At 47.0% G+C, this 27,243-nt stretch overlaps 1 protein-coding gene across 1 annotated transcript; it reads left to right on the top strand.

Moving 5' to 3' along the window:
* Positions 1-4,032: 4,032 nt before the first annotated feature.
* Positions 4,033-24,527, top strand: P2RX5 (purinergic receptor P2X 5). Its single transcript, XM_056865095.1, has 12 exons — positions 4,033-4,169; positions 8,314-8,464; positions 10,241-10,312; positions 13,210-13,285; positions 14,709-14,805; positions 15,128-15,208; positions 16,672-16,810; positions 19,274-19,410; positions 20,528-20,621; positions 22,379-22,444; positions 23,119-23,201; positions 24,419-24,527. The coding sequence occupies exons 1-12, from the start codon at positions 4,033-4,035 to the stop codon at positions 24,525-24,527; spliced, it is 1,242 nt and encodes a 413-aa protein (XP_056721073.1).
* Positions 24,528-27,243: the final 2,716 nt, after the last annotated feature.

Below are 27,243 nucleotides of genomic sequence, written 5' to 3'. Positions count from 1 at the left end.
TCTTCTTCTTCTTCTTCTTCTTCTTCTTCTTCTTCATTTCTATCCTCAGATTATCTGCCTAAACCATACTGAGAATCCCAGTTATACCTCCTCTAATGAATTTTTCATGTTCTAACAGGGATTTATAAAAGCCATATTGTTTTGGTATTTATAGGCAAGCAATTCCGCTCTGTGGACCAAATTACCTTGTTAATTTGGTCCACAGCGTTGCTACCGATTTTTGCTACAACAAAGTCTGGAATTTTGAATTTTATTGCCACCCCTGTTGGCTTCTTTCTTATTTATTTGCGTTATTTATACCCCACCTTTCTCCTGGGAACCCAAAGCGGCTTACATCGTTCTCCTCTTTTCCATTTTATCCTCTCAACAGCGCTGTGAGGTAGGTAAGACTGAGTAAGTGTGACTGGCCCAGGTCACCCAGTGAGTTTCTATGGCATGAGTGGGGATTCAGACCCGGATCTCCCAGACACGAGTCCGACACTCTTAGCCACTATACCACACTGGCTCTCCTTCATGTGTATCTTCACAGTTGCTTGGTACACCCCTCCCAGACTATTGGTTTTCAATACATGATTATGTTCTGTATATGCACTTGCACTTTACAAAAATCTGCTTAATTAATCATGGTCATCTTATTAGTCAGTCAGGATGGTTTTAAGTAGTTAATTTAATCATTTAATTGCCAGAACAATGCAGCCCTGGTTTTAAGTAACATTCTTAGCTAATTTAGTTCAGGCAAATTTTTGTAGTAACTGCTTATTAATCTAGCTCCTGCTGTTGGGTATAGTTGTAATACTGCATTTTGTTTAAGGTGACCAGATTGGAACTTCATATTAGCTAATTTTGAATGGTGCAAACAGTATTTTAATTCTCTCCTAAAAACTATTAATGTCCGTCTGTCTTGGCCAGCTCCTTTAGTTATGACTTCAAGCTGTTCCACACACTTAACATTCTGTCTTACCTCTCTTCTTCCCCGTTCTTCACCTTTTGTAGTGCATCAGAACTAAAGTTTCATGCTTCATAGGTATTGTTGTGTTTGTAAACTGTGTAGCACCTTGAACACATGAAGCTGCCTTATACTGAATCAGACCCTTGGTCCATCAAAGTCAGTATTGTCTACTCAGACCGGCAGTGGCTCTCCAGGGCCTCAGGTAGAGGGTCTTTCACATCACCTACTTGCCTGGTCCCTTTAACTGGAGATGCCGGTCTTTGTAATATGTAGGTTGTGTGCTCTTTGAGCAAAATGCTTTGAGATGTAATAAATAATTTAAAAAAGGAAAAAATACACGATTATGTTCCTTGGTATGCAACCTTCTGGGAGGAAAACAACATATGTGCGTCCTTTCTGTACTGTCTCTTTGCCTAGCACATTTTTATCACAACCCGTTTTTTATCATACCCTTCCTCCAATGAGCTCATGGTTCCCAGCAGGCACCTGTCTTCACTTTCCGAAAAGCATTTTTAAAGAATCCCAGGTGACACTGGGAGCCAGTGTGGTGTAATGGTTAAGAGCGAGCGGCAGACTCTGATCTGGAGAACTAGGTTCGATTCCCTGCTCCTCCACATGAAGCCCGCCTGGTGGCCTTGGGCCAATCATGGTTCTCTCCGAACTCTCTCAGCCGTGCGGAGGCAGGCTATGGCAAACAATCTCCGGACGTCTCTGACCTTGAAAACCCTACAGGGTTGCCCTAAGTCAGCTGTGACTCTACAGCCCTTTCCACCTCCGCCACAGTTTACACAGGATGCTTATCTACCCTATAATTGTGTTGTGACATTCCTTTCTATTATGAAGAGGACCATGGAGTTTGAAGGCTGGGGACAGGAGCATGGGGATGCCAGGCTCCAAACTGCTGCCAAGTCATCGCTGTGTGTCCCGGACCCGTTGCCAGTTGGTGCCAATCTCAAGTACTAGTTAGAACTTTCTAACACTTAGAGCGGTTCCTCCGTGGAACAGGCTTCCTTGGAAGGTGGTGAGCTCCCCTTCCCTGGAGGTTTTTAAGCGGAGGCTAGATGGACATCTGTCAGCAGTTCTATGACCTTAGGCTGATCATGAGAGGGAGGGCATCTTGGCCATCTTCTGGGCATGGAAAAGGGGTCACTGGGGTGTATGTGGGGGAGGTAATTGTGAATTTCCTGCATTGTGCAGGGGATTGGACTAGATGACCCTGGTGGTCCCTTCCAACTTTATGATTCTATGATTGTATACTATCTAGGAAGTTGCCAAGATGCAAGCCCATTCAGACTAGAGGGTGTTGGGCAGGGAATCAGGGGTGGTGTTATCAACAGCTCTGCCTGCAGGAGAGAACAACAGAAAAACTGCCTTGACCAAAGGGAGATCTTTTAACCTCAGAAAGAAGAAGATGAATTGGTTTTTATATGCTGACTTTCTCTACCTTTTAAGGAGAATCAAACTAGCTTACAATCTCCTTCCCTTCCTCTCCTCACAACAAACACCCTGTGAGGTAGGTGGGGCTGAGAGAGTTCGAGAACTGTGACTGGCCCAAGGTCACCCAGCAGGCTTCATATGGAGGAGTGGGGAAAGAAGAAGAAGAGTTGGTTTTTATATGCCCACTTTCTCTACCACTTAAGGAGAAATCAAACTAGCTTACAATCACCTTCCCCTCCCCACAACAGACACCCTGTGAGGTAGGTAAGGCTGAGAGAGCTGTGACTAGCCCATCTAATCGGGTTCTCCAGATTAGAGTCTGCTGCTCCTAACCACTACACCACACTGGCCAGAGTAAGTGTGGCTAGTGGTTGAACTGTCATAAGTTTCACAGTGGCTCCAGCCTATACATTATGGAGTACCCAGGTTGGGTCCAGGTAGCGATACCATCCTCCAGGTGGGACCTGGGGATCCCCTGGAACTGCAGCTCACCTCCAGACTACAGAGATCAGTTCTTCTGGAGAAAATGGATGCTTTGGAGGATGGACTCTATGGCATTGTCCCCCACTGAGGTCCCTGCCCTCCCCAGGCTCCACCCCCAAATCTCCAGGGGTCTCCCCACCTGTCCATCATCCAGCATGGTGTTGCGATTAAGAGTGGTGGTTTAGAGCGGTGGACTCTGATCTGGAGACCCGAGTTTGATTCCCCACTCCTCCACATGAGTGGCAGAGGCTAATCTGGTGAAGTGGATTTGTTTCCCCACTCCCGCACATGAAGCCAGCTGGATGACCCTGAGCTAGTCACAGCTCTCTCAGCCCCACCTACCTCACAGGGTGTCTGTTCTGGGGGGGAAGGGAAGGTGACTGTAAGGCACTTTGGGACTCTTTATGGTAGAGAAAAATGGGGTATAAAAACCAACTCTTCTTCATCTGGAGAGACAGCGTGGTGTAGTGGTTAAGAGCAGTGGACTCTAATCTGGAGAACCGGTTTGGTTTCTCCACTCCTCCACATAAAGCCACCTCGGTGACCTTGGGCTAGTCACAGGTCTCTTAGAGCTCTCTCAGCCTCACCTACCTCACAGGGTGTCTGTTGTGGGGAGGGGAAGGGAAGATGATCGTAAGCCGGTTTGATTCTTCCTTAAGCGGTAGAGAAAGTTGGCATATAAAGAACCAACTCTTCTCTTCTCTCATCCACCGCCGGTGGCGGGGGATGGGGGGACGGGGACCTGACAACCCTACTGCCATCAAAAGATGCCACTACCCTTTTCCACACTTGATAGAAGTCTGTGTTAAAGGGACAGGGCATTTTTCTCCAGGCCGGTTGGCAACCCTCCTTGGGTTTCCATCACTGCCCTTAACCGAAGCTGGTTTCCCTACTCGCCGCGCCTGCCTGTCCGCATTCCTCAGAAGCTGCTGCAGTGTTTTGCTCCGGAGCTCCCTCTCTCTGCGCCTGGAAGCAGCTGGACGAGACCGAGAGGCAGAGCAGAGGGGGATCGACTCAGGCACCTTCCTGGGGATTCTCGGGGAGGCTGGTGTGGTCCAGGTTCCCGCACGAGGGCACGTGGAGCTCACCTCCCTTCTCCGGCACTGCCGTCTCCCCTCCCTCCCTCCTCCAGATGCGCCTCTGATGCTGAGCCTCCCGGGAGGATGGGGCAGGTCGCCTGGAAAGCCCTGTGCTTGTCCCTGTTTGACTACAAAACGGAGAAGTATGTCATCGCTAAGAACAAGAAAGTGGGGGTTCTCTACCGAGTGGTCCAGCTCTCCATCATGGCCTACATCGTGGGGTAAGGATGGCGGTGGGTTTTGCATGCGAGAGGATGACGGGCGGGAGGCTGGTGTTCTCATGAGGCTCCCCCCTGACTGAGCCCAGCAAAGCGATGCCGGGGAGCTCTGGACCCGGCAAGCAGGATGGGGCCTCTTGCACCCGGTTAGTGAGCTTCCCCCCAGGGGCATCTGGCTTTTTGCTACTGAACAGCAAACCCTGGGCTACAGGGACCTTTGGTCTTGTCCTGCGATGCTCTTCTTAGGATCTGACAACCGAGGGAGAAAAGCAGGTCTGTTTTTGTCGTGGGCGGTTCGGTCTTTGCCTCCGGTGCGGAGCGTGCTGATCAACGGGCCTTGTGGGATTCAGCGTGGTCCCCGTGCCGTTGTACTGGATCCGTGTGCCTGCCGTTCAAAAAAGAAACACCTTTGGGTTGTTTGGCTTGGAAAGAAGGCAGTTCAGGGGAGACACGATAGAGGTCTATACAATTATGTGTGGTATGGAGAGAGTGGACAGGAAGGAGCTCTTCTCCCTCTCCCATAATACTAGAACCCGGGGTCATCTGCTGAAGCTGGAGGGTGAGAGATTCAAAACAGATAAAGGGAAGTATTTCTTCACACGACTCATAGTTAAACTGTGGAACTCCCTGCCTCAGGATGTGGTGACGGCTGCCAACTTGAAAGGCTTTAAGAGGGGAGTGGACATGTTCATGAAGGAGAGGGCTATCCATGGCTACTAGTCAAAATGGCTACTAGTCATGATGCATACCTATTATCTCCAGATTCAGAGGAGGATGCCTAATATACTAGGTGCTGTGGAACACAGGCAAGAGGGTGCTGCTGCAGTTGTCTTGTCTATGGGCTACCTAGAGATACCTGGTTGGCCACTGTGTGAACAGACTGCTGGACTTGATGGGCCTTGATCTGATCTGGCATGGCCTTTCTTATGTTCTTATGTACTTTATCTGGAAGCACCAGAAAGGCTGACTAGTGAATCGTACAGTAGATGTGTCTGCCACACTGATATGTGGTCACCACCATTAGATATGAAAAAGGTTCCTGACGACACAGGGAAATGCACAAGAAAACTTGTCTGTGCCTCCCTGGCGTGTGTGGGTTGCATGCTTGTAGACTCCCTTCTTCTGTCCCTAGCCCTGTCTGCACACGTGACAGGCACACTTGGGATTCAAAGTCCGTTTACTTAAAAGGATCTTTTAATCAGGTTAAACAAATGCATGTAGGACAGGTCTGTCCATACAGTCAGTGGCCATGATCGCTACATGAAACCTCCAGGTTCAAAGGCAGTGTACCTCTCAGAGGCAGATGCTGGAGGAAAACAGCAGAGGAAGGGCTGCTGACTTCATGTCCAGGTCCTGAGCTTTCCAGAGGCACTCGGCTGTCCACTATTAGAAACAGGAAGCTGGACTTGGGACAAATGTTGCTCCAAGCCTATTCATATGCCATTTTTACCATCATTTTTGTGTCACTTGCGCACAAATGGTGTAAAAGAAGCAAACAAATCGAGAACAGCAGTGACAAAGAAAGAAACAATTAATTTGTACAGCCCTCTTTCAAACAGTAGCACCGTTTTGGAATGTTTCTTGATGGCACCCTTATTGCCTTCTCTGTTCTGGTGATTCCCTTGTCTCTCAGCACACTTGTAGTTGATGGCCACCATGACCAGGCTCTCTGCACATGCCCCGTTTGCTATGGGCAGGATTCAAAACAAGGAGGTTGGACCAATGGGGCAGCTGGGTCCAGCATGGTGTAGTGGTTAAGAGCGGTGGTTTGGAGCGGTGGACTCTAATCTGGAGAACTGGGTTTGATTCTCCACCCTTCCACATGAGCGGCGGAGGCTAATCTTGTGAACTGGATTTGTTTCCCCACCCCTACACATGAAGCCAGCTGGGTGACCTTGGGCCAGTCACGCTCTCTCAGCCTCACCTACCTCTCAGGGTGTCTGTTGTGGAGAGGGGAAGGGAAGAAGATTGTAAGCCAGTCTGATTTTGCCTTAAGTGGTAGAGAAAGTTGGTATATAAAAACCAACTCTTCTTTTTCTTTTCTTTTTCTTTTGCCTTTTCTTTCTTTTTCTTCTTCTTCTTCTTCTCCTCCTCCTCCAGCCCAGCAAAAGGGTAAAGGCACATAGAGCAGTCTGGGCACTGATGTTAGTGCTGGGTCGGTTAAGCAATACACTTTTCATCTTTTCTATGTCCATGCTTGACAGCATGTCTATCAAGATTAAGGCTGTGGACTGATAAAAAAAAAGTTTCCATTGCAAAACCACTGGCTTTTGAAGCAATCTGTTGATCAAATTAAATTAAAATGCACTTGCATGTTTTTTTTTAAAGGCTTCATGAGGTTCAAACTGAACAAGCCAGCAGCAAATCCAGATGGGGCCCGCGGAGCCCTCCCACAGTCCATACCTCCCCACCCCACCCCGTTATTGCTTTTAATTTCAGGGCTACTTCCAATTTTCCACTAGGGACAAATAAAGAACTGGGATGCCCCAGTTACAGGATGTAAAACATGAACCACAGGAGGGTTCAGCTCCTCCTTCCTGCCCGTGCTGTGTGTTCCATCACCTCGTTGTAAGAATTCAGAAGCCAGTCTGATTCTAGCACATGGGTTATCAGCATGCTGGATAGATCCCCCTGGCACTGAAGAAGGAGCATAAGAGCATCAGAAGAGTCTTTATGGATCAGTCTGGCGGCCCCTCAATTGCGGCAGCATCCTATTTCCCATAGCTCCCAACCTAGGGTTGCCAGCTTTGGAGATTTTTGGGGTGGAGCCTGAAGAGGGCGGGGTTTGGGGAGGGGAGGGACTTCAATGCCATAGAGTCCAATTGCCAAAGTGGCCATTTTCTCCAGGTGAACTGATCTCTATCAGTTGGAGATCAGTTGTAATAGCAGATCTTCTGCTAGTAACTGGAGGTTGGCAACCCTATCTCAACTGGATGTCCCTGAAATCCTGCAAGTAGGGCCCAGAGGCTAAAGCTTCTATTGTCACCTCCCTCCGCCAAGCAACAGTCATTCAAAGATTTACTGCCTCTGAACATGGAGGCTCAATTCATCCGTCACGGCTGATAGCCATTTCTCCATGGAGTTGTCTGTTAAAGCCAGTGTGGTGTAGTGGTTAAGAGCAGAGGACTCTGATATGGACAACCGTGTTTGATTCCCCACTCCTCCACTTGAGCAGCAGACTAGGGCTGTTGATTTGGTAAAAACCGAACCGGAAAAATACCGAATAAATGCAAATTCAGTAAATTTCTGGTTTGGGTATACCGAATAAGCAAAATCTGGGAAGTTGGCAAAGCCGAATTTGCCATTCCCGAATATCCGGCTTTCTGTGGCTCCTGCGGAAAGGTAGAGGGCCCAAATTTTTGTAGGTAGAGGTCCCAAATTTTCAGGGTAGCTAGAAGGGACTCTCCTTGCAAGAACCCCCAAGTTTGGTAAAGATTGGGTCAGGGGCCCCGGAGTGATGGGGACTGGATTCTGTTGCTTCGGACGAGCTCTGCAACATAGGAAGTGTTCATCCTAAAAGAAGAAGAAGAGTTGGTTTTTAAATGCCGACTTTCTCTACCACTTAAGGGAGAATCAAACCGGCTTACAATCACCTTCCCTTCCCCTCCCTACAGCAGGCACGCTGTGAGGTAGGTGGGGCTGAGAAAGCTGTGACTAGCCCAAGGTCACCCAGCTGGCCTTATGTGTAGGAGTGGGGAAACCAACCCGGTTCACCAGATTAGTGTCCGCCGCTCATGTGGAGGAGCGGGGAATCAAACCCGGTTCTTCCGATTAGAGTCCACCGCTCCAAACCACCGCTCTTAACCACTAAACCAGCATTGCCTCTGAGCACGTACAGAGTTCATTACAGTTATTTATTTATTCGAATGTTTAGCCCACCCTCAATCCCCAACTGAGACCGGGCTCAGGGCGGGTTACAACAAATACATTACCATAACAATGAAACAGTCAATCTCATCATTAAAGCATTAAAAGCATTAAAACAACTATAATTTCCATATTGATGACATATATCAACAGCCATTTGTTGAAAAAAAAAATTCAGAACAGATATATCAAATAAAACATGATCCACAGAGATCAGTTCTCCCTTTGGAAAACCTCTGGCCCCAGTTCACTGTTTGTGGATCCTTCTGTGGCTTTTCAGGTGGGTGTTTGTGACCAAGAAAGGCTACCAAGATGTGGACACGTCCATCCAGAGCTCCGTCATCACTAAGCTGAAAGGGGTGGCCTTCACCAACACCTCGGAGCTGGGCGAAAGACTATGGGATGTTGCCGATTATGTCATCCCCCCGCAGGTACTGACAGGGGCTTCGTTTTACTGTGGTTCCCCCTCCCACTTTCAACTAATTCTCACCATGTAGCATTGCCAACCTCTAGGTGGGCCCTGGAGATCGCTTGGAATCTCTCCCCTCCCGCACTACTGTCATCGGTAGGGGCTCATCTGCTTGTCTGGCCCATAATGGCTTCTACGTTCTTAACTAATGTCATCTTCTTTTATAGTTGTAATAACTGTTGGGTTTTTATTGTTATTTTATAATTTTGTGTGACTTTAAAGGTTGTTACCCGCCCTGAGCCCAGTTGAACTGGGAACGAGGGCGGGCTATAAATATGAAAAATAACATAAATACATAATAGTCAAGTGTGGCCTAATCTGCGGATACTTAAATCTGAGGTTTGGGGCTGTACTGACATAAAAAAGCTGCTTCTGCAAACTTAGGGGGCCCCTCAGGTTTTTGAATGAGAACAAAAGAGAAATTTGTTTCAAGAAAGGGCCAGTTCGCACATCGCTACTGAATAGTACTTGACCAGAGTAAATCATTGCCATGTAGCCCCACCAACTAGAGTTGCCAAGTGCAATTGCCCGGCAATCCATCGGCTGGCTCACAGCAAGGATCACGCATGCGGCCGTGAGCAACGTGATCCCATCACTTCTGGTTTACTTCCGGAAGCGCCGCAGCGCGAAGGGATGATTCACCACTCAAATGGGGGTTTGAGTGGTAAATTGTCCTGTTGCACTGCGGTGCTTTGGGAAGTAAACCGGAAATTTTGGGGACGTGGATTTCACACGTGCGGCCGCAAATCACGTCACTTGCGGCCGCGCATGTGAAATCTACGTCCCCAAAAATTCCAGCTGGAGGAGAGGGGGATCTGCAACGCTACCACCAACCCACCCTCTCGGCGTAGCAAAGTCATTTTGCTGTTTTCTGGTTTGGCCAAGAATGGTGATGATGTTTCTTTGTTCCCGCTTTTATGAAATGTCCCCGGCAGCTTGCAAATACTATTTCTATTGCAGGAGCCCCCCTCCCTGGATTAATTAAGAAATGAGAAGCTAGTTGGGCCAGTGTCCCAGAATCCCCTGGGGCTTTCGGGCTCCATTGTTGATTCTGTTTCAAGGTTAATGCAGTTTGTCTCCAGTTTCCTCCATCCCGGAGGTTAATTGTTGCCTTGTTCCAAGTAGTGCTGATGGAACAATTCCAGGATCTGCGGCAGCCGCTGAGCCAAGAGATATTTTTAAAAGATCAATAATGGACCACAAATTAAAGTGCGTTTTTATAGGCATGCTGGAGCTTCAAGGAGGTCCTCCAAGCTTACTGCTGACCTACTTCCAAGGATTTCAGGGGGAGATGAGCATTAGGTTCAACAGGTTCATGGGGAAGGCCTGTGGCTCAGTGGCAGAGCATCTGCTTGGCATGCAGAAGGTCCCAGGTTCAATCCCTGGCATCTCCAGTTAAAGGGACTAGGCAAGTAGGAGAGCCGCTGCCAGTCTGAGTAGTTTGCCAACCCTATTCCTAAGGGTTCAGTTCCTCTTGGACCTATGTGAGATTCTTGGCACCCCGAAATTTCCCTGTCTCTTCTCTAGAGCTACAACCCCACCTTAACGCTTTAGGGGAAAAACAGCAACCAGAATTAAACACACAAATTTAACACTGTCTTCATATCTGCATAATTTGTTCCTGTGGCAGATGCTAAGTTTTCTCAGCACCCATGTGTCAGATGTTCAGGCCTCGATTATCAGATTTCAGTGAGCAAATTTTAAATGGTTTCTTTTCCGATTCCTTCTCCCCACATAGGGCGAAGGTGTCTTCTTCATCATGACCAACTTGATCGTCACCCCAAACCAGCGTCAGGCCACGTGTGCTGAGGTAGGAGCTGAGAAAAACGAAGCGGGGAGGGGGAGAAGATCTCACCAAAGATGATTCAGACATGAGTGACTCAGAACAGTTGCTGTTTCCCTTGAGAAGGCACTGCAGGGGAGAGGCTTGGAGTAAGGGGTTGCAGGACTATACCTCCGGATAGATAATTTGGACCAAAAAAACCCGGCTATGAAGGAGACTTGTGTGGATTCATAGGGTTGCCAGGTCCCTCGTCGCCACCGGCGGGAGGTCTTGGGGGTGGAGCCTGAGGAGGGCGGGGTTTGCGGAGGGGAGAGACTTCAAGGCCATAGAGTCCAATGGCCAAAGCAGCCATTTTCTCCAGGTGAACCCATCGCTATCGGCTGGATATTAATTGTAATAGCAGGAGATCTCCTATGGATTCGAGATGCAGCTCTACAGAAAGGGGATGGACCCCTTCCTGTCTGCTGTTTCCCTATCAAACAACACCCTCACCTTGGTTGTTTTACGGGGGGAAACAGATACCTACATCAGGTCCCCGCATCAGGCCCATCTTTATTTCCTACAAAGTTTAAAAACATTGGGAGTAGCGTGTTTCCAATTCAGGAAACAACACGGGGAGGTGGTAGGGTTGCCAGGTCCCTCTTCGCCACTGGCGGGAGGTTTTTGGGGCGGAGCCTCAGGTGGGCAGGGTTTGGGGAGGGGAGGGATTTAAATGCTATAGAGTCCAATTGCCATTTTCTCCGGGTGAACTGATCTCTGTCGGCTGGAGATCAGTTGTATAGCAGATCTCCAGCTAGTACCTGGAAATTGGCAGCCTGAGGAGGTGGACAGTGAATTATCCCTTTCCCTGCACTGCCAAACCAACCCAGACTTGACCCATTGTTGGGAACCGATACATCACGAGTTCTAGGCGTACAACTCCAGCACCATGGTGGTTTGGCCCTGGGAGAGACTGAAATGTAACAACTGATGGATGTGTGTGTGTGTGTGGTGTGTGTGTGTGAGTCTGGGTTTCTGCCTGTGTCCCCAGCAAGCTTTCAGTGCTTTTAAGGAAATACCAGGGCTTGGATCCAGTGTGGTTCAAATAGTTGTCAAGCTCAGCTGTCACATTTCTTGCCTCTCCCCTCCCCACCGCAGTCTTCTATATATCTCTAAATTATGCCCCGAGGATCAGAGAGCCCCTAGGAACACCACAAGGGCCAGATTGGGGGGAACCAGCTAAAATTGGCTTGCCTTTTCCCTTTACCATGAGCGGAAGAACCTTTTGCCCATGGACGTGGAGGTTAAGATCCAAGTCTAGGTGACCTCATGGCCTTAGTTTTTCACCGGAAAAACTGGAAGTGAAGTGCCTATAAACTTCATTTATGGGAAAACATATATTCTTTCACATGTATGTACCCTCATAACTTTATGAGGTGCTATGCTCAAGTATAAGAGCATAGCATCAGGCACATATATATTCTGCACACACATGTAAAGGCAATGCCCCATGTATAAGGGGCAAGAGAACTAATCTTTGGTTCATATTCACTAGTGTGTGAATATGAATTAGCATAAGCGGGCAGCCGTTGCTATCAAGTGTCAGTGATCTCATCCTGCAGGCTTGGTACAACCAGGCTCCTTAAGACCAAGTGATTTAAGACGCCAGAAGTGTCAGAAAGGAATGTTAAGTTTCGGTTCTTCATGTAGCCACCTAAATCCCCGCCTCAAACCACACTGATAGGCCTATGCTAATGTGTCCATAATGTCCATAATGTGTCCATAATATCCATAATGATGCTATGTGTCCATCATTGGGTCTTTGTGTATCTATGCCCTATATTACGTATATTGTAACACCCCTGACCAGAGGTTATGAATGTTGTTGCAATCCTTTGTTCTGGTGTGTGGCTTGTCCTGCACTTTGGGGCAATTACCCCCGACTGCTTATTTTGGCCACAATAAACAGATTGTTTAATCTTTCAACCTCCTACTGTGTTATTGTTATTGGGAATTAATACAATAACACAGGCGCTTCAGAAGTAGAGGGATCTATAGGATACGGACGGTAAAGTGATTGGGCGCCATTCAAATGATTATTAATAGTTGGTAGAACCCAGAGACAATGCTGCTCTTTTGTGTCGGTTATGAGTCTTTATGGGAAGTTCATATTGAACCGCTCATAAAAGATGTTTCATATCTCTCTGCAAAAGACTAAGTGGCTTTCCTTTTGGCTGACTGGCACTCCCGTATCTTGGAAAAGGTAGCAAAGTTTCTTCTAGCTGCCATGAGAATTTGAGGACATTTTCTCTAGGTGAACTAATCTCTGTTGCCTGGAGATCAGTTGTAGTAGCAGGAGATCTCCAGCTAATTCAACTGATCTCCAGCCAATAGAGATCAGTTCCTCTGGAGAAAATGGCCACTTTGGCAATTGGACTCCATGACATTGAAGTCCCTCCCCTCCCCAAGCCCCACCCTCCTCAGGCTCCGCCCCCAAGCCTGGGCCCCACACTGAGGGCACAGCGATGGCTGGTGGGGGTGATAGATAGGGTTGCCAACTTCCAGGTGGCGGCTGGCGATCTCCTGCTATTACAACTGATCTCCAGCCGACAGAGATCAGTTCACCTGGAGAAAATGGCCGCTTCGGCAATTGGACTCTATGGCGTCGAAGTCCCTCCCCTCCCAAACCCCGCCCTCCTCAGGCTCCACCCCAAAAACCTCCCGCCGGTGGCAAAGAGGGACCTGGAAACCCTAGTGATAGAATAAGATGGTGGGAAATATATTAATGCAAAATGCAAATTGCAGTGCATTTTTGAAGGAACGTGCATGGTGAAAACTGGGTGCTTTATGCTTGTGCGGAACGGACTGGGAGGGAATAAAGGGGGCATGAGGGCATTTTGCCCAGGGTCCCAGAGTCACTGCCCCCTTTTCTCCTTTGCTTCCAGAGTCATGGCATTCCAGATGCTCTTTGTTACCAGAACAGTGACTGTCCAGCTGGGGAAGTTGTAGTTTCTGGCAACGGTAAAGTCCTTACTTGGCTATTAGGGATGCTACTCAATTCTGCAGGCCCACCCTTTTAACTCAAAAATCCATGATTCTTTTACATTTCTCTCTTGTATGAATCCTTTTTTAAAAAAATTTTTTGCATCATTTTTTGTTCCTTTGCACCATTTCCCCCCTCAATTAATTCACACAATTTAAACATTATTTCTGCAGCAGGTGGTATAGAAATAAAATAACAGAATAAAATAAATGGTGACCAGTGTATTAGTGGCATCAAAATGCCATAAAAGAAACAAATGAATTGGGAACACCAGTGCCCTGAGTGGAGGGCTCACGATGACACCCTACAAAACCAAAAAAGAGTCACAAAAGAACACATTTGAATAAACCCAGTGCCAGTATGAACAAAACTGGGTTTGCAAAACATATGTTTCCTGTAGAAAAAGCACACCTCTGCCCTAAGAGATGTTTCCATTGAGGAAAACATGGATTGCCTCTTAAGAGAGCCAGCGTGGAGTAGTGGTTAAGAGCTGTGGACGCTAATCTGGAAAACCGGGTTTGATTCCCCACTCATCCACATGAAGCCAGCTGGGTGACCTTGGGCCAGTCACAGCTCCCTTAGAGATCTCTCAGCCCCACCTGCTTCACAAGGTGTCTGTTGTGGGGAGGGGAAGGTAAGGTGATTGTAAGCGGGTTTAATTCTTCCTTAAGTGGTAGAGAAAGTCGGCATAGAAAAACCAACCCTTCCTCTTCTTCTTCTTCAGAGATGAACGTTAACCGGCTCTTCTTGGTTGATCTGATTTTGTTGTTTTATTGTGCATTTGTTGTTTTATACATAAATATTTTAAAGCAATCATTGGGGAAGTAGTCTAATTTAACAAAGGGAAGGGTATAGCAAAAGGGTGTAATATAATAGCAAAAATAATATTTATTAATACTAAAAAAATAAATAGGTGAGGTCTCTTTCTTTCTTTCTTTCTTTCTTTCTTTCTTTCTTTCTTTCTTTCTTTCTTTCTTTCTTTCTTTCTTTCTTTCTTTCTTCCTTCCTTCCTTCTTTACTTCCTTCCTTCCTTCCTTCCGGAAGGAAGGAAAGAAAGAAGGAAGGAAGGAAGGAAAGAAGGGGCGGTGGCTCAGTGGCAGAGCCTCTGCTTTCCATGCAGAAGGTCCCTGGTTCAATACCTGGCATCTCCAGTTAAAAGGGCCAGGCAGTAGATGATGTGAAAGAGCTCTGGCTGAGACCCTGGAGAGCCGCTGCCAGTCTTAGTTGACCATACTGACCTTGATGGGACTGATGGTCTGATTCTGTATAAGGCAGCTTCATGTGTGTTCACAAGAGCCCCAATGAAGCAAACTCCCTTCAAATGCCAGATTGCCCCCAGGAAACCCGTAAGACTATTGCACTGCCTGATCTTTCCCCCCAATAACCTTGGTTGCTCTGCAGGAGTAAAGACAGGACGCTGTTTGAAGGTTGGAGGCCACATGAGCGGGTCGTGTGAAATCCTCGCTTGGTGTCCGGTGGAGAAGAAAGGCAAACCCAAGTTGGTTCTTATCCTTGCATTTTAAAAAAACCATTCCATATTTTTATTATAGCCCCTCCCCCGGTCACAAATACTACTAATCTATAGGGTTGTCTGCTCCAGGTGAGAAATACCTGGAGATTTGGGGGGCGGAGCCTGCGTAGGGCGGGGTTTGGGGAAAGGGAGGGACTTTAATGCCATTCAGTCCAGTGGGCAAAGCGGTCATTCTCTCCAGGTAAACAGATCTCTATCTGCTGGAGATCAGTTGTAATAGCAGATCTCCAGCTAGTACCTGGAGGTTGGCAACCCTACTAATCCAAGAAATCCATCCTTTCCTTTCTAGAAAGCCTCTTCTGGCAAATGCTGAAAACTTTACCGTTTACATCAAGAACTCCATTCGCTTTCCCAAGTTCAAATTCTCCAAGTAAGTGCTGGTTCTTGTACCTCTTGCCCTGTGAAACGTCCAGAGAAGAGCGAGCCAAATTCATGATTGGTGGTGGGAGAGGTCTATCCACAGGCTGACCAATAATAGTGACTAGCCCTTTTCATTAGACCCTCCATATCCTCAGGTGATATATTTTTGAGCAGCAGATGCTGGGAATACACACTTGGGAGAGGGTATGCACATGTTCAGGGGGTATCTTGCTGTAGGCGTCATAGTTCAGCAAGGATACAGAGACTTCTCTGTGAGAGATCCCTAGCTCTACCTGTTGAACTAGCAAACCGAGGGTTCTGTGTGCAGATGGAATTGTTGAACTCTGTGGGGCAGAGTTTCCCAAACTTTTTGAGTCAGGGAGCACCTTTCAGGAGAGAAATTCATCACGGAGCACTAAGTTTCACCTAGCACCTATATACTAAACCGAATGTCAGTAGTATTTTTCTTTCCAATCTCTTCGCGGAGCACCAGGAGATGTCTCGCGGAGCGCCAAGTGCTCCTTGGAGCACAGTCTGGGAACCTCTGCTGTGGTGTGTAGATATATTTCCTCAGTTGGGCTCCTCATTGCAACTTGGGTTGCCAACCTGCAGGTTTGTGGGGGAGAAACAGGCACCTCTATACTAATACCAAAGGTTAGGAAAACAGTATAGGAGCGAAAAACATTTACAAACAAGGGGCAATTTTTATATAAGCTACTGAGATTCCTATAAACGTACAATGTACAAATACAAGTAACCACACTATGCAGCATGATGTGAAGTACCTTTTGGACGTCTTATAGTAACCTGATTTATACTTACCCTATGAGGGATATGAACATGATTGTGTATGACTATACACTCCTTAGAAGCAATTCTCTGAAGGCCTGAAGAAGGATTCTACACTATTATGAATTTGAAACGGCCGTATCCTATTGAAGATTGTGACTTCTTATTCATCTGAATTTTCATCTGAAAACTGAACTTGAACTTATACATACTTGGTACTCTGCTGAGAACTTTGAAAGATTTTTTGCTCCTTTACTGTATATTTTGTACATACTATGTGTTGGTTATAGTGTGGTTACTTGTATTTGTACATTGTACGTTTATAGGAATCTCAGTAGCTTATATAAAAATTGCACCTTGTTTGTAAATGTTTTTCGCTCCTGTACTGTTTTCCTAACCTCCAGGTTGTGGCTGAAGATCTCCTGCTATTACATCTGATCTCCAGGCAACAGAGATCAGTTCACCTGGAGAAGATGGCCACTTTGGAAGGTGGCGTCTACGGCATTATACCCCATTGAAGTCCCTCCCCTCCCCAAGCCCCGCCCTCCCCAGGCTCCACCCCTCAAATCTCCAGGTATTTCCCAACCTGGAGCTGGCAACCCTAACTGCAACATTCATGGAGTTAGAAGATTCAGGAGATTAGGGACTGCTGTATATGCACTGTTTCTTTTTATTCCTATGCAGGACCAATGTTCTTGACACTGAAGACGAGACCTATTTGAAAACGTGCCGCTACGGACCGGAGCATCGTTACTGCCCCATATTCCTTCTGGGAAACCTTGTCAGGTGGGCTGGGAGCAACTTTCAGGAGATGGCATCCGAGGTACGGAAGTCAGCACTCCCGCTTCCTCCAACGTGACCTGTCCGCCAGATATCAGCTCTCTGCATGTAGACAGACAAACACTCCCCCCCCCCAAAAAACTCTTTTTGTCCCCTATCTTGTGAAGGCCAGGGCATGAAGGAGGTGTCTTCCCAGGTCTATGGCTTAGCTGAAGGCCCACAGCACATCAGAGACCACTGGCCCATCCATTTCCATTTAGGGGTCCTATTAGTTTTTGTGGCTGTGCTATTATGGGGTGTGGTTCCAATGGGGCTTCTCCCTACTTGGGATGAAACTAGGGTTGCCAGTTGTGGGTTGGGAAATACCTGGAAATTTGGGGTGTGGAGCCTGAGGAGGGCAGGGTTTGGGGAGGGGAGGACTTCAATGGGGTATAATGCCATAGACTCCACCTTCCAAAGTGGCCATTTTCTCCAGGTGAACCAGTCTTTGTCGCCTGGAGATCAGCTGTAATAGTGGGAGATCTCCAGACACCACCTGAAGATTGGCAACCCTAGATGAAACTGAGAGTACTAATTTTTTTTGTTAGTAATACTGCCATTATATTTTGTGTATAAATGGTGTGAAAATGGAATAAAAATGCCAAAAAGAAACCAACAAAGCACGGGGTTCAAGAGACGGAAAGAGCCCGGTGTCATTCTTTCCTACAGGAGCGGGTTGGGGTAGCATGCTTAGTGAGGGTTGCCAACCTCCAGGTTGCGGCTGGAGATCTGCTATTACAACTGATCTCCAAGCGAAAGAGGTCAGTTCCCCTGGAGAAAACGGCCTCTTTGGCAATTGGACTCTATGGTATTGAAATCCCTCCTCTCCCCAAACCCCGCCTTCCTCTCCACTCCCAAAAATCTCCAGGTATTTCCCAACCCAGAGCTGGCAACCCTAGGGGCAAAGCAGGGTGGTGGGTGGGGTTGGCATACCCACTGGCCCCACCCTGACAATTAGGGTTGCCAGCTCCAGGTTAGGAAGTACCTGGAGATCTGGAGGGTAGAGAATGAGGAGGGTGGGGTTTGGGGAGGGACCTCAGCATGGTATAATGCCATAGATGTCACCCTCCACATCAGCTATTTTCTGCAGGGGAAATCTTTGTTGATTAGGGTTGCCAGCTTCCTCTTCACCACCGGAAGCAGGGTTTTGGGGCAGAGCCTGAGGAGGGTGGGGTTTGGGGAGAGGAGGGACTTCAATGCCATAGAGTCCGATTGCCAAAGTGGCCATTTTCTCCAGGGGAACTGATCTCTATTGGCTGGAGATCGGTTGGAATTGTCAGGACCAGGCGTCTGTCCCTAGCACCCCATAAGCAAACTCATCCAGACAGGTAGCTCTGAAGCAGTAATACTTTATTAGGAGCAAAGAGACAGATTAAAGAACTGACTACCTACAGGCAGGTAAGGCTGATAATGGCGAACACAGGCAAGTTACATGCTTAAAGGCACTACGGGCTGAAAAGGTAAACATCGCTAAGCAACCCCGAGATAAGCGGTTCCCAGGAAGACAGATTAAACAATACCACAGCTGCAGTAAACAGGAGCGAAACTGTACACAGGCATTCCCAGGCATGAGAACCAAGGACTCGACGTGTAGCCAAAACCTGGCCTAACTCATGTCAAGAGCCTTTACTCCCGCTAAAAGGCAAAAGGCCTGACAGTAATAGCAAGAGATCTCCAGCTAGTACCTGGAGGTTGGCAACCCTATTGTTGATGGAGATCAGTTGCAACTCTGGGAGCTCTCCAGGCCCTACATGGAGGCTGGAAACCCTACTGGCCATGCCCTTGGGTAAATATGGTGGGAAGCCGAATCCGGGCTGTGTGATCACTCTGCTCTGGTTAGACCTCAACTAGAGTACTGTGTTCAGTTTTGGGCACCACAATTTAAGAAAGATGTAGACAAGCTGGAACGGGTCCAGAGGAGGGCAACGAAGATGGTGAGGGGTCTGAAGAACAAGTTCTATGAGGAAAGGTTGAAGGAGCTGGGTAAGTTTAGCCTGAAGAGGAGACGACTGAGAGGGGATATGAGAACCATGTTCAAGTACTTGAAGGGCTGTCATATAGAGGAGGGTGCCGAGTGGTTTTCTGTTGCTCAAGAAGGTCGGACCAGAACCAACGGGTTGAAATTAAATCAAAAGAGTTTCCGTCTAGACATTAGGAAGAATTTTCTAACAGAGCGGTTCCTCACTGGAACAGGCTTCCTCGGGAGGTGGTAAACTCTCCTTCCCTGGAGGTTTTTAAGAAGAGGCTAGATGGCCATCTGTCAGCAATGCTGATACTGTGACCTTAGGCAGATGATGAGAGGGAGGGCATCTTGGCCATCTTCTGGTCACTAGGGGTGTGGAGGGGGAGGTAGTTGTGAATGTCCTGCATTGTGCAGGGGGTTGGACTTGATGGCCCTGGTGGTCCCTTCCAATTCTGTGATCATAAAGCGAAACCCCTGCTGAAAACGTCTCTCTCTTTTGTCAAGGGTGGTGTGATAGGCATTCAGATTGAATGGGACTGTGACCTTGATAGAGGTGCCTCTGAATGCAACCCTCACTATTCTTTTAGCCGGCTGGATAACAAGTTTGCTGAGAAATCCATCTCGTCGGGCTACAACTTCAGGTAACAAGCTGTGTTTTGTGCGCATTAGCAGTATCCATCTCAAGTGCAAGCCAACGGGAGTTGTCACCCAGGTTCTGCATCTTTTTCGGTGCCAGAAAAAAGCTGGATTCTGTGACCTGAATGCATTTTTTCAAACCCTTTGCATGTTTTAACCTTGTTTTGCATAACTCATTCCCTCTGGGGAAAATGAATGCTTTGGACTCTATGGCATTTGTACCCCACAGTACCTGGAACTGGCAACCTTATGTCCATGCTCTGCCCCCAAATCTCCAGTAGTTCCCCAACCTGGACCTGGCAACTCTAACCCCCACCTCATCCCCTAGCAGTGGCCAGGGGGAACTGGCAATAGGGTTGCCAACCTCCAGGTGGTGGCTGGAGATCTCCCACTATTACAACTGATCTCCAGCCAATAGAGGTCAGTTCACCTGGAGAAAATGGCAATCGGACTCTATGGCATTGAAGTCCCTCCCCTCCCCAAACCCCACCCTCCTCGGGCTCCACCCCAAAAATGTCATGCCGGTGGTGAAGAGGGACCTGGCAACCCTAACTGGCAACTTTACCCACACAAGCTGTGGCATGCTGATGGCTGGGGCGGGGGGCAGAGCCGCCAACTTTCCCAAGTTTCAGAAGATTTCCTGCCTAGAAGGCAGTTCTTCCTCACCACAGGCAAATAGGCAAGGGGCTGTATTCAAGCTGAGGAGAGCGGGCCTGTTGCTATTAAACCGCTTTCTCTCTGATCTGGCTTATTCTAGCAGCCTTCTTCAGCCAGAGCTCAGCCCTGGGTGGCATTTCCATCTGAAACCTCAAATTCAAGCTCAGTTGTGAAATTGACCCTCCAGAGAGACCGATGTTTAGGTGACAAACCCCAAGCAATGCGACCATTGTGGTATAGTGGTTAAGTGCGGTGGACTCTAATCTGGTGAACTGGGTTGGTTTCCCCACCCCTCTACATGAAGCCAGCTGGGTGACCTTGGGCTAGTCACAGTTCTCTTAGAGTTCTCTCAGCCTCACCTACCTCACAGGGTGTGGGGAGAGGAAGGGAAGGAGATTGTAAGCCAGTTTGATTATCTTAAAAGGTAGAGAAAATTGGCATTTAATAACCAACTCTTCTTTTTAGATTTGCCAAATATTACAAGGATGCAGCTGACGTTGATTTCCGCACACTGATCAAGGCATATGGAATCCGCTTTGATGTGATGGTGAATGGCAAGGTAAACAGGGGGTGTGATGAAAAAATTGTGTGTGTATATATATATTTATTGAAGCGCACAGACTTGCCTCTTTTGTCTTTCTGTATTTGTATGTTGTTGTTGGGAGCCTTTTGGTTTTGCTCATTTTTGTGGCTGGTGTTCCTCATTCTTTTTCTTTAGCAAAGGTATTGTTCCAATAATAATAACGTATCATTAAAAAAAAAAAATTACACTTGTAATTTATTATTGTTAGAAGCAGCCCTGAGTCCTGCTTGGCCGGGAAAAGGCAGGGTACAAATTAAACAAAATACAAATAAAATAAAATAAATAATTTACATCCAAAATCATATTTTAAAAATCTGCATTCATTTGTAATACAATGTGAAATATGTTAATACATCTTAACAATGATCTGAACCGGTAGGGTTGCTATCCTCCAGGTGGTGGTTAAAGAGCTCCTTGGGTTACAACTGATCTCCAGGAGACAGAGATCAGTTCCCCTTGAGAAAATAGCCACTTTATAGCATTAAGTCCCTCCCCTCCCCAGCCCACCCTCATTAGGCTCCACCCCCAAAATTTAAAAAGTAATTTTAATTTTTTAATATTATTTTTTCAGTTATTCTGTATGTTCAGTCTAATTGACATAGTATCTATTTTAATTTTTTATTAGATCCCCTGACAAAGTTTATAGTGAAACATGTTGGGATCTAAATGGTGTACTAAACTGTTCTCCCCTGCCCTGTGTTTCCCCCCCAGGCTACATGCTGGCCCAACAATCAAGGATCCAAGTCCACCTATAAATGCACAAGAATATTTGCTTCGGGCAAACCATGTCCTATTTTTCAGTGAAGTAGTCAACTTGACCTGGATAGCCCAGGCTAGCCAGATCTCCCCAGATCTCAGAAACTAAGCAGGTTTGGCCCTGATTAGTATTTGGGTGGGAGATCAGCAAGGAAGTTCAGAGTCCCTTCTCAAAGGCAGGCAATGGCAAACCACCTCTGTTCATCTCTTCCCCTGAAAACCCGCCTACGGGGTCACCATAAGTCAGCTGCAACTTGACAGCACTTTCCACCACTGTTTTGCCCTGACCTGGATGGCCCAGACTAGACCAATCTTGTCAGAACCTGGAAGCTAAGCAGGGTCCACCCTGGCTAGTATTTGGATGGGAGACCACCATAGAAGTCCAGGGTCACGATGCAGAGGCAGGCAATGGCAAACCACCTCTGAACATCTCTTGTCTTGAAAACCCTACGGGGTCACCATAAATTGGCTGCGACTTGATGGCAGAAAAAAAAGTAAACTTGTGTTAGGGGTGTCACACTTCAGATTTAGATGGAGGGGCTTAACATGACTGAATAATAATTTTTTCAAACCTCCACATTGGAAACACAGATGATGGCAGAAGCTTCCAAGCCTGGCTTTCCCCTGTGCCACGTGAACTTTCAGTGTAAAGGGAATTTTCCGGTTTTAGGTGGTACAGACCATGGACAGGATTAGTGCTTCAGTGATGGCCAGACAAAAGCAATGGTGATCTCGAGTGGAGCCCAGATCTTACCTGCAGTGTCGAACCAACAGGAAGTGACCATGATCGCTACAGCTTAAAAGGAGAGGCGTTGATAAAGAGAGGGGATCACTTTGGCCCTGGTGAAATTGCAAAAACTGTATTCTCAAGTCTGGCATTGTTCATCACGCATAAATGATTGCAGCTGAGGTCCGAATTTAAAAGTTCATCTTATCCACAGATTTTTATTTATCTATTTATTTTACTTTTCTTCCAGGCAGGGAAATTCAACATTATTCCAACAATTATCAATGTGGGATCAGGCCTGGCTCTCATGGGTGCTGTAAGTACATCAAATTCAGTTTGGGTCTGGCAACAGGGGTGCCAAGAGGGAAAGGATCATCTTCACCCTGAAGTCCTAGGGAACAGAGGAAGAGGCCGCTGAAAGGGAGGGAGTAGTAGCAGCTTATCACTTCTAGTCACACATCTTGTGTGTCCATCTGAATGAGAAGGGAGGATCTTTGTCAGGGACCCTACAATGGATCTTGGTAGTCTTGTCTGAGAGACATTTGCCCTAATCCAGAGACATGCACGCTAGGGTTGCCAACCTCCAGGTACTAGCTGGAGATCTCCTGCTGTTACAACTGACCTTCAGCCGATAGAGATCAGTTCCCCTGGAGAAAATAGCCGCTTTGGCAATTGGACTCTATGGCATTGAAGTCCCTCCCCTCCCCAAACCCCGCCCTCCTCAGGCTCCACCACAAAAACCTCCTGCTGGTGGCAAAGAGGGACATGGCAACCCTAATACATGCTCTTTCCCCCCGAAATGGCTGCCCTGCTCATTTATTCAGAAATCTGTAGGCATTATCCCCCCTGTACACACCCACAATTGCAACCTGCACACACCTGAGATCCGAGCATACTTTAGTGCACATACACAGTGGTGGGGAAAGGCCCAAGGTTTTAATTTTCAAAATGTACAGTATGTTGTAACAGGATTTTATTGTTTGTTTATAGGGAGCTTTCTTTTGCGATCTGGTGCTCCTCTATCTGATCAAAAAGAGCAATTTTTACCGGGGCAAAAAATATGAAGAAGTGAGGTATGTTTGCCTTCAGATGTGAAGCGTGACGGTTTTCAGGATTCCTACATTGAGGGAACCTTTTCATGTGGATTTGGATGCCAGGGCACCTTGTGCTTCCGTGAGGACTTTGGGTCAAATTAGGGGGCGACGGGTATGGCGATGAGTGAGGCTGCCAACGGTGCCTAGTGTCAGTTCGGTCCCATGGGGCTCCGGGCCACTCTGTTGCTACTAAGCTCATTAACCCCTGAAATGCACACTGCAGAAAGAAATGGTCTTTTAGGGAAGAGTTAGTTTTTATACCCCGATTTTCTCTACTTTTAAGGAGTCTCAAACCGGCTTACAATCTCCATCCCTTCCTCTCCCCACAACAGACACCTGGTGAGGTGGGGGCTGAGAGAGTTCAGAGAGAACCTGTGACTCCTGACTAGAATCCGCCACTCATGTGGTGGAGTGGAGAATCAATCCTGCTTCTCCAGATTAGAGTCTGCCGCTCTTAACCACTATGCCACCCTGGCTCTCATCTAGTAGGATCCAACTAGCAGACTGATTAACTCAGTGTTTTTCAAGCGTCCTCCCTCTCTTCCCTCTTGTCTTGCTAGACTCCTGAAATAGATGTTACAGAGGATTCTGGGGAATGATCTAGGCCGTGGGCAGAAATTGCACAGGGCACCGGGCAGGTTCATTGGGCCTTGTGATTGCCTCACGTTGGCCAAGTCATCATTGCCAGATCCAGCTATTATATAATGGAGGGGAAGGGGTGGAGCCCTACACAGGTACCTGTTTCTCCTTGGAAATGCTCTTTCAGAACAAGTCGTACCAGAATCCATCCTTTGGGGTTTTTTGCCATCAAGTCGCAGCTGACTTGTGGTGACCTTGTAGGGATTCAAGGCAAGAGGGGAACAGAAGTGGTTTTCCATTGCCTGCCTCTGTGTAGCAACCCTTGACTTCCTTGGTCTCCCATACAAATACTAACCGGGCCTGACCCTGCTTAGCTTCTGAGATCCATCCTACACCAGATTAAATGTTTAACCCAGCTGCGTAGTGCAGCAGGAAAAGGTACCACAGTTCCTGCTGCCTTTCAAGGGACTACCTCACGGAGAAGATGTGATAGGTTTCCCAGATATCCCTGAATATCGTTTCAAAACCACTGGATTCAAGCTTGTAACTGTTCCCTTTTTCCAAAATGTACAAAAACAATGTGACCTTTTCCTCCTCTGCTTCTGTCGTTATGGCAGGTCAAGCACAAGAAAGCCCTTGCCCGAAAGTACGGTCAACGGGAACCAGAGCGACGACTCTTTGTCTAGGCTAGATCAGCTGAGACAACTGCAGACTGTTGAAACTTAGCACCGAGACTGTTGGCTGGAAAACGCGCCCTGCAAAGTCTAAAGCAGCCAATTAAGAGGGAGCGACCATGGACCTCTCAGGCGAATGGATGGCAGGATACAGAGGTCCACTCTGGCCTTGGCACCATAAGAACTCCTTGTTTTCCCAGCTGGGGACATTCAGCAATACCCTGGCCCAAGGACATCTCTGCTGGTCAATACAGGATTTTACATTTTTGATAAACACAAAAGCCAAAACCATGTGTGATGAAGATACAGAAATTAAGTTCCGTCTGCACAGCCACCTGGAATGCACATCTCAGCCTGCCAATGTTACAGCTAGTCAGAGGGTTGCCATTTTCAGACTCATCTAACCTTTATTTGGGGTAGGGGGAGAGTCGTTGAAATCCATTGGACCAGACCCTATTGGCATCCTGATGGGAGGGCTTACGTAAAGCAACATATTTAAACCCTTCAGGCTATTCATTTGTCCATCCTCCACCTGGAAGGTTTTTTTAATGGACAACCCTGAACAAACTCACGATTGTGTCCCATGTGGGATCTGACCTGTCACTGAATTGAAGAACTTTGTGTCTTCACTTGTCAAACATGGGGCGGGGTGTGTCCTTTTTTCTGTATTATGTGTGTAAATTTACACCTCTGAAAAGAGAGACTGGACCTTCTCTCTAAATGTTTGATGTTAACTTTGGACATCTGCAAAAGGTTCTACGGCCTATCCATACAGATGGAAAGTCACTGGAACAATGTACAAAAGACACACATACGATGACATTGGTTTTACTCCTGGCTGCTCCATCTTAAGAACCCCTAATCCGTATAAAGGAATGGATTGGCAGACAGCAGCTGCCCTAGGATCAGCGCTAGTGATGTCTCATCGCTTGCTGCTACTTGTGGGTGTTAAAGAGGCAGCCCAGATCAGTTCCAGGATTGTGTGGTCACCACAGCAATGGGATCAAAGAGAGGGGGTGGTATTGGAATTGCATGAGACCCAACAGAGCCTGACTCCAAGGACTTACAAACACGCCTGCTCATCAAGACTTCTGCTGTTCCAAAAGACATTACAAAGAAGCCTTTCTTTACCTCATTTCCTGGGTTCAGTCACTGGAGGGGTTTACCATCCTTCTGTTTGACTAAAGCTGAAGCGAAGGTTTACGTCCAGATCTTTAGGAGTCCCATTTGCCGATGGATTTTTTCTTCATCGACAGTCTTTGTTTTGCAAGTCACTTGTGTGCATGTTTAACTGCTGGCCAATTAGCTTTTCTTTGTTACTAGTAGTTTAATATCAGGCTAGGCCTGAAAAGACCTGTATTCAAATCCCCAGGACACTGGGTGTCTAGGGCTAGTCATTCTCTTTTAGCCTAACCTACCTCACAGGTGTTGATAAGGAAAAACAGAGGAGGGGGAAACCAAATGCATTGCCCCAAGCTCCTTGAAGGAAGGACAAGGTAAAAAAGGTTTTTCCCCCCCTTCAAAACAGCCATTGTGCTGACAGGTAGAATGGCAGAGGAAGGAACTGTATGTTACAAAGTCTCCTGGGGGGTGCAAAACATTTCTGTCCAGAGGCACATGCCACCCCTCTGTGGGACCTCTGACTATCAAGTGATGAAGGCATCAGGGAAGGCACTGCAGCAGTGACCCCCCCCCCGAGTACAACACTTTGCTATTCCCATAGGAGTAAACAGCAAATATATGGGATAAAGCAAAGAGGCCAACACCATTGAGGTTCAAGTTAAAACCTGCTTCCTGCCCTTACAAATCAAATTGGCTCCATTCTTCATAGACCTGCCCACCCCATCCCCCACAAAGCCCCCATCTTAATTTTGTTGCTTGATCACTGCAGAGCGCGACAGAATCTTGCAAACTAGTTTTTGCTTATGTAAATATGCAGTATTTATGGACAGGATTGCTGGCTGTTCTGGCGAAAAACCACAGCCAGCTTTTGAAGAATACGGGTGGGCAGCTGGACGAAAGATATTGGCCTAAATTATAAAGTGCCAACTTTTTATATATATAAATATATATTTAAAATGCATGAGCTGTGCTATGATCTGCTACTGACAAAAAGCAGGCTACAAAGTGAATAATGTTAACCGCCGTGGGTAGAAAGTCAGGTTAGAAGTTTTGAAATCTCTAATGACTATGCGAATAAGGAAAAGGAGCAAAACAAAAATCAATTTTTAGAATGATAGCTAGCTTCTTTCTTATTACAGCAGTATTAAACTTCGCTTAGCGTAAACAAAATATCCAGCATATGTACCTTAGCTATAAGAAGATGCTGAAGCATAGTTTGGCAAAAATGTTTCATGTAGGGCTATATCAAATATTTGCCTTTTTCACAAGCGACACTCCACTGTTTTTCTTTTCCCGAATCGGTCACATGGGTGAGCCCACCCAACCAGGGATCACAAAGCAAATGAGATGCCTTCTTATTTTCTGCAACTCCCATGATGACATCGCCAGAAGCTGGCAAATAAAGGAGTGCTGTAAAACTGCTGAAACAGGAAGCCTTTTTCAGCACTGCTGAAAGTGTCAGCAGAAAGCAGCGCGCAATTTTGACCTAGCCCTACACTTATGTGCAACAGCTAATGACTGCTAATTGATGTACAGGACATTCTTTAAAAATAATTTAAGGCTTGGACTCTAAAGCCATAATAAAGAAAACTAAATGCCATCAAGGCCAAAGTTTATGCGCATACATGTGTGTAGCTAGATTGTTT

The sequence above is a fragment of the Euleptes europaea genome, chromosome 19 (genome assembly GCF_029931775.1).
Source record: "Euleptes europaea isolate rEulEur1 chromosome 19, rEulEur1.hap1, whole genome shotgun sequence".
Lineage (NCBI taxonomy): Eukaryota > Metazoa > Chordata > Lepidosauria > Squamata > Sphaerodactylidae > Euleptes > Euleptes europaea.
Note: the sequence above shows the minus strand (reverse complement) of the source record. Positions and strands in the feature narration are given on the sequence as shown.

Excerpts from the sequence above, each read along its gene's own strand:
- P2RX5 (XM_056865095.1), top strand. The coding sequence starts at position 4,033 with ATGGGGCAGGTCGCCTGGAAAGCCCTGTGCTTGTCCCTGTTTGACTAC. Across the intron at positions 14,806-15,127 it reads GAGAAGAAAGGCAAACCCAA|AAAGCCTCTTCTGGCAAATG; the intron begins GTTGGTTCTTAT and ends TTTCCTTTCTAG. Across the intron at positions 22,445-23,118 it reads GCCTGGCTCTCATGGGTGCT|GGAGCTTTCTTTTGCGATCT; the intron begins GTAAGTACATCA and ends GTTTGTTTATAG.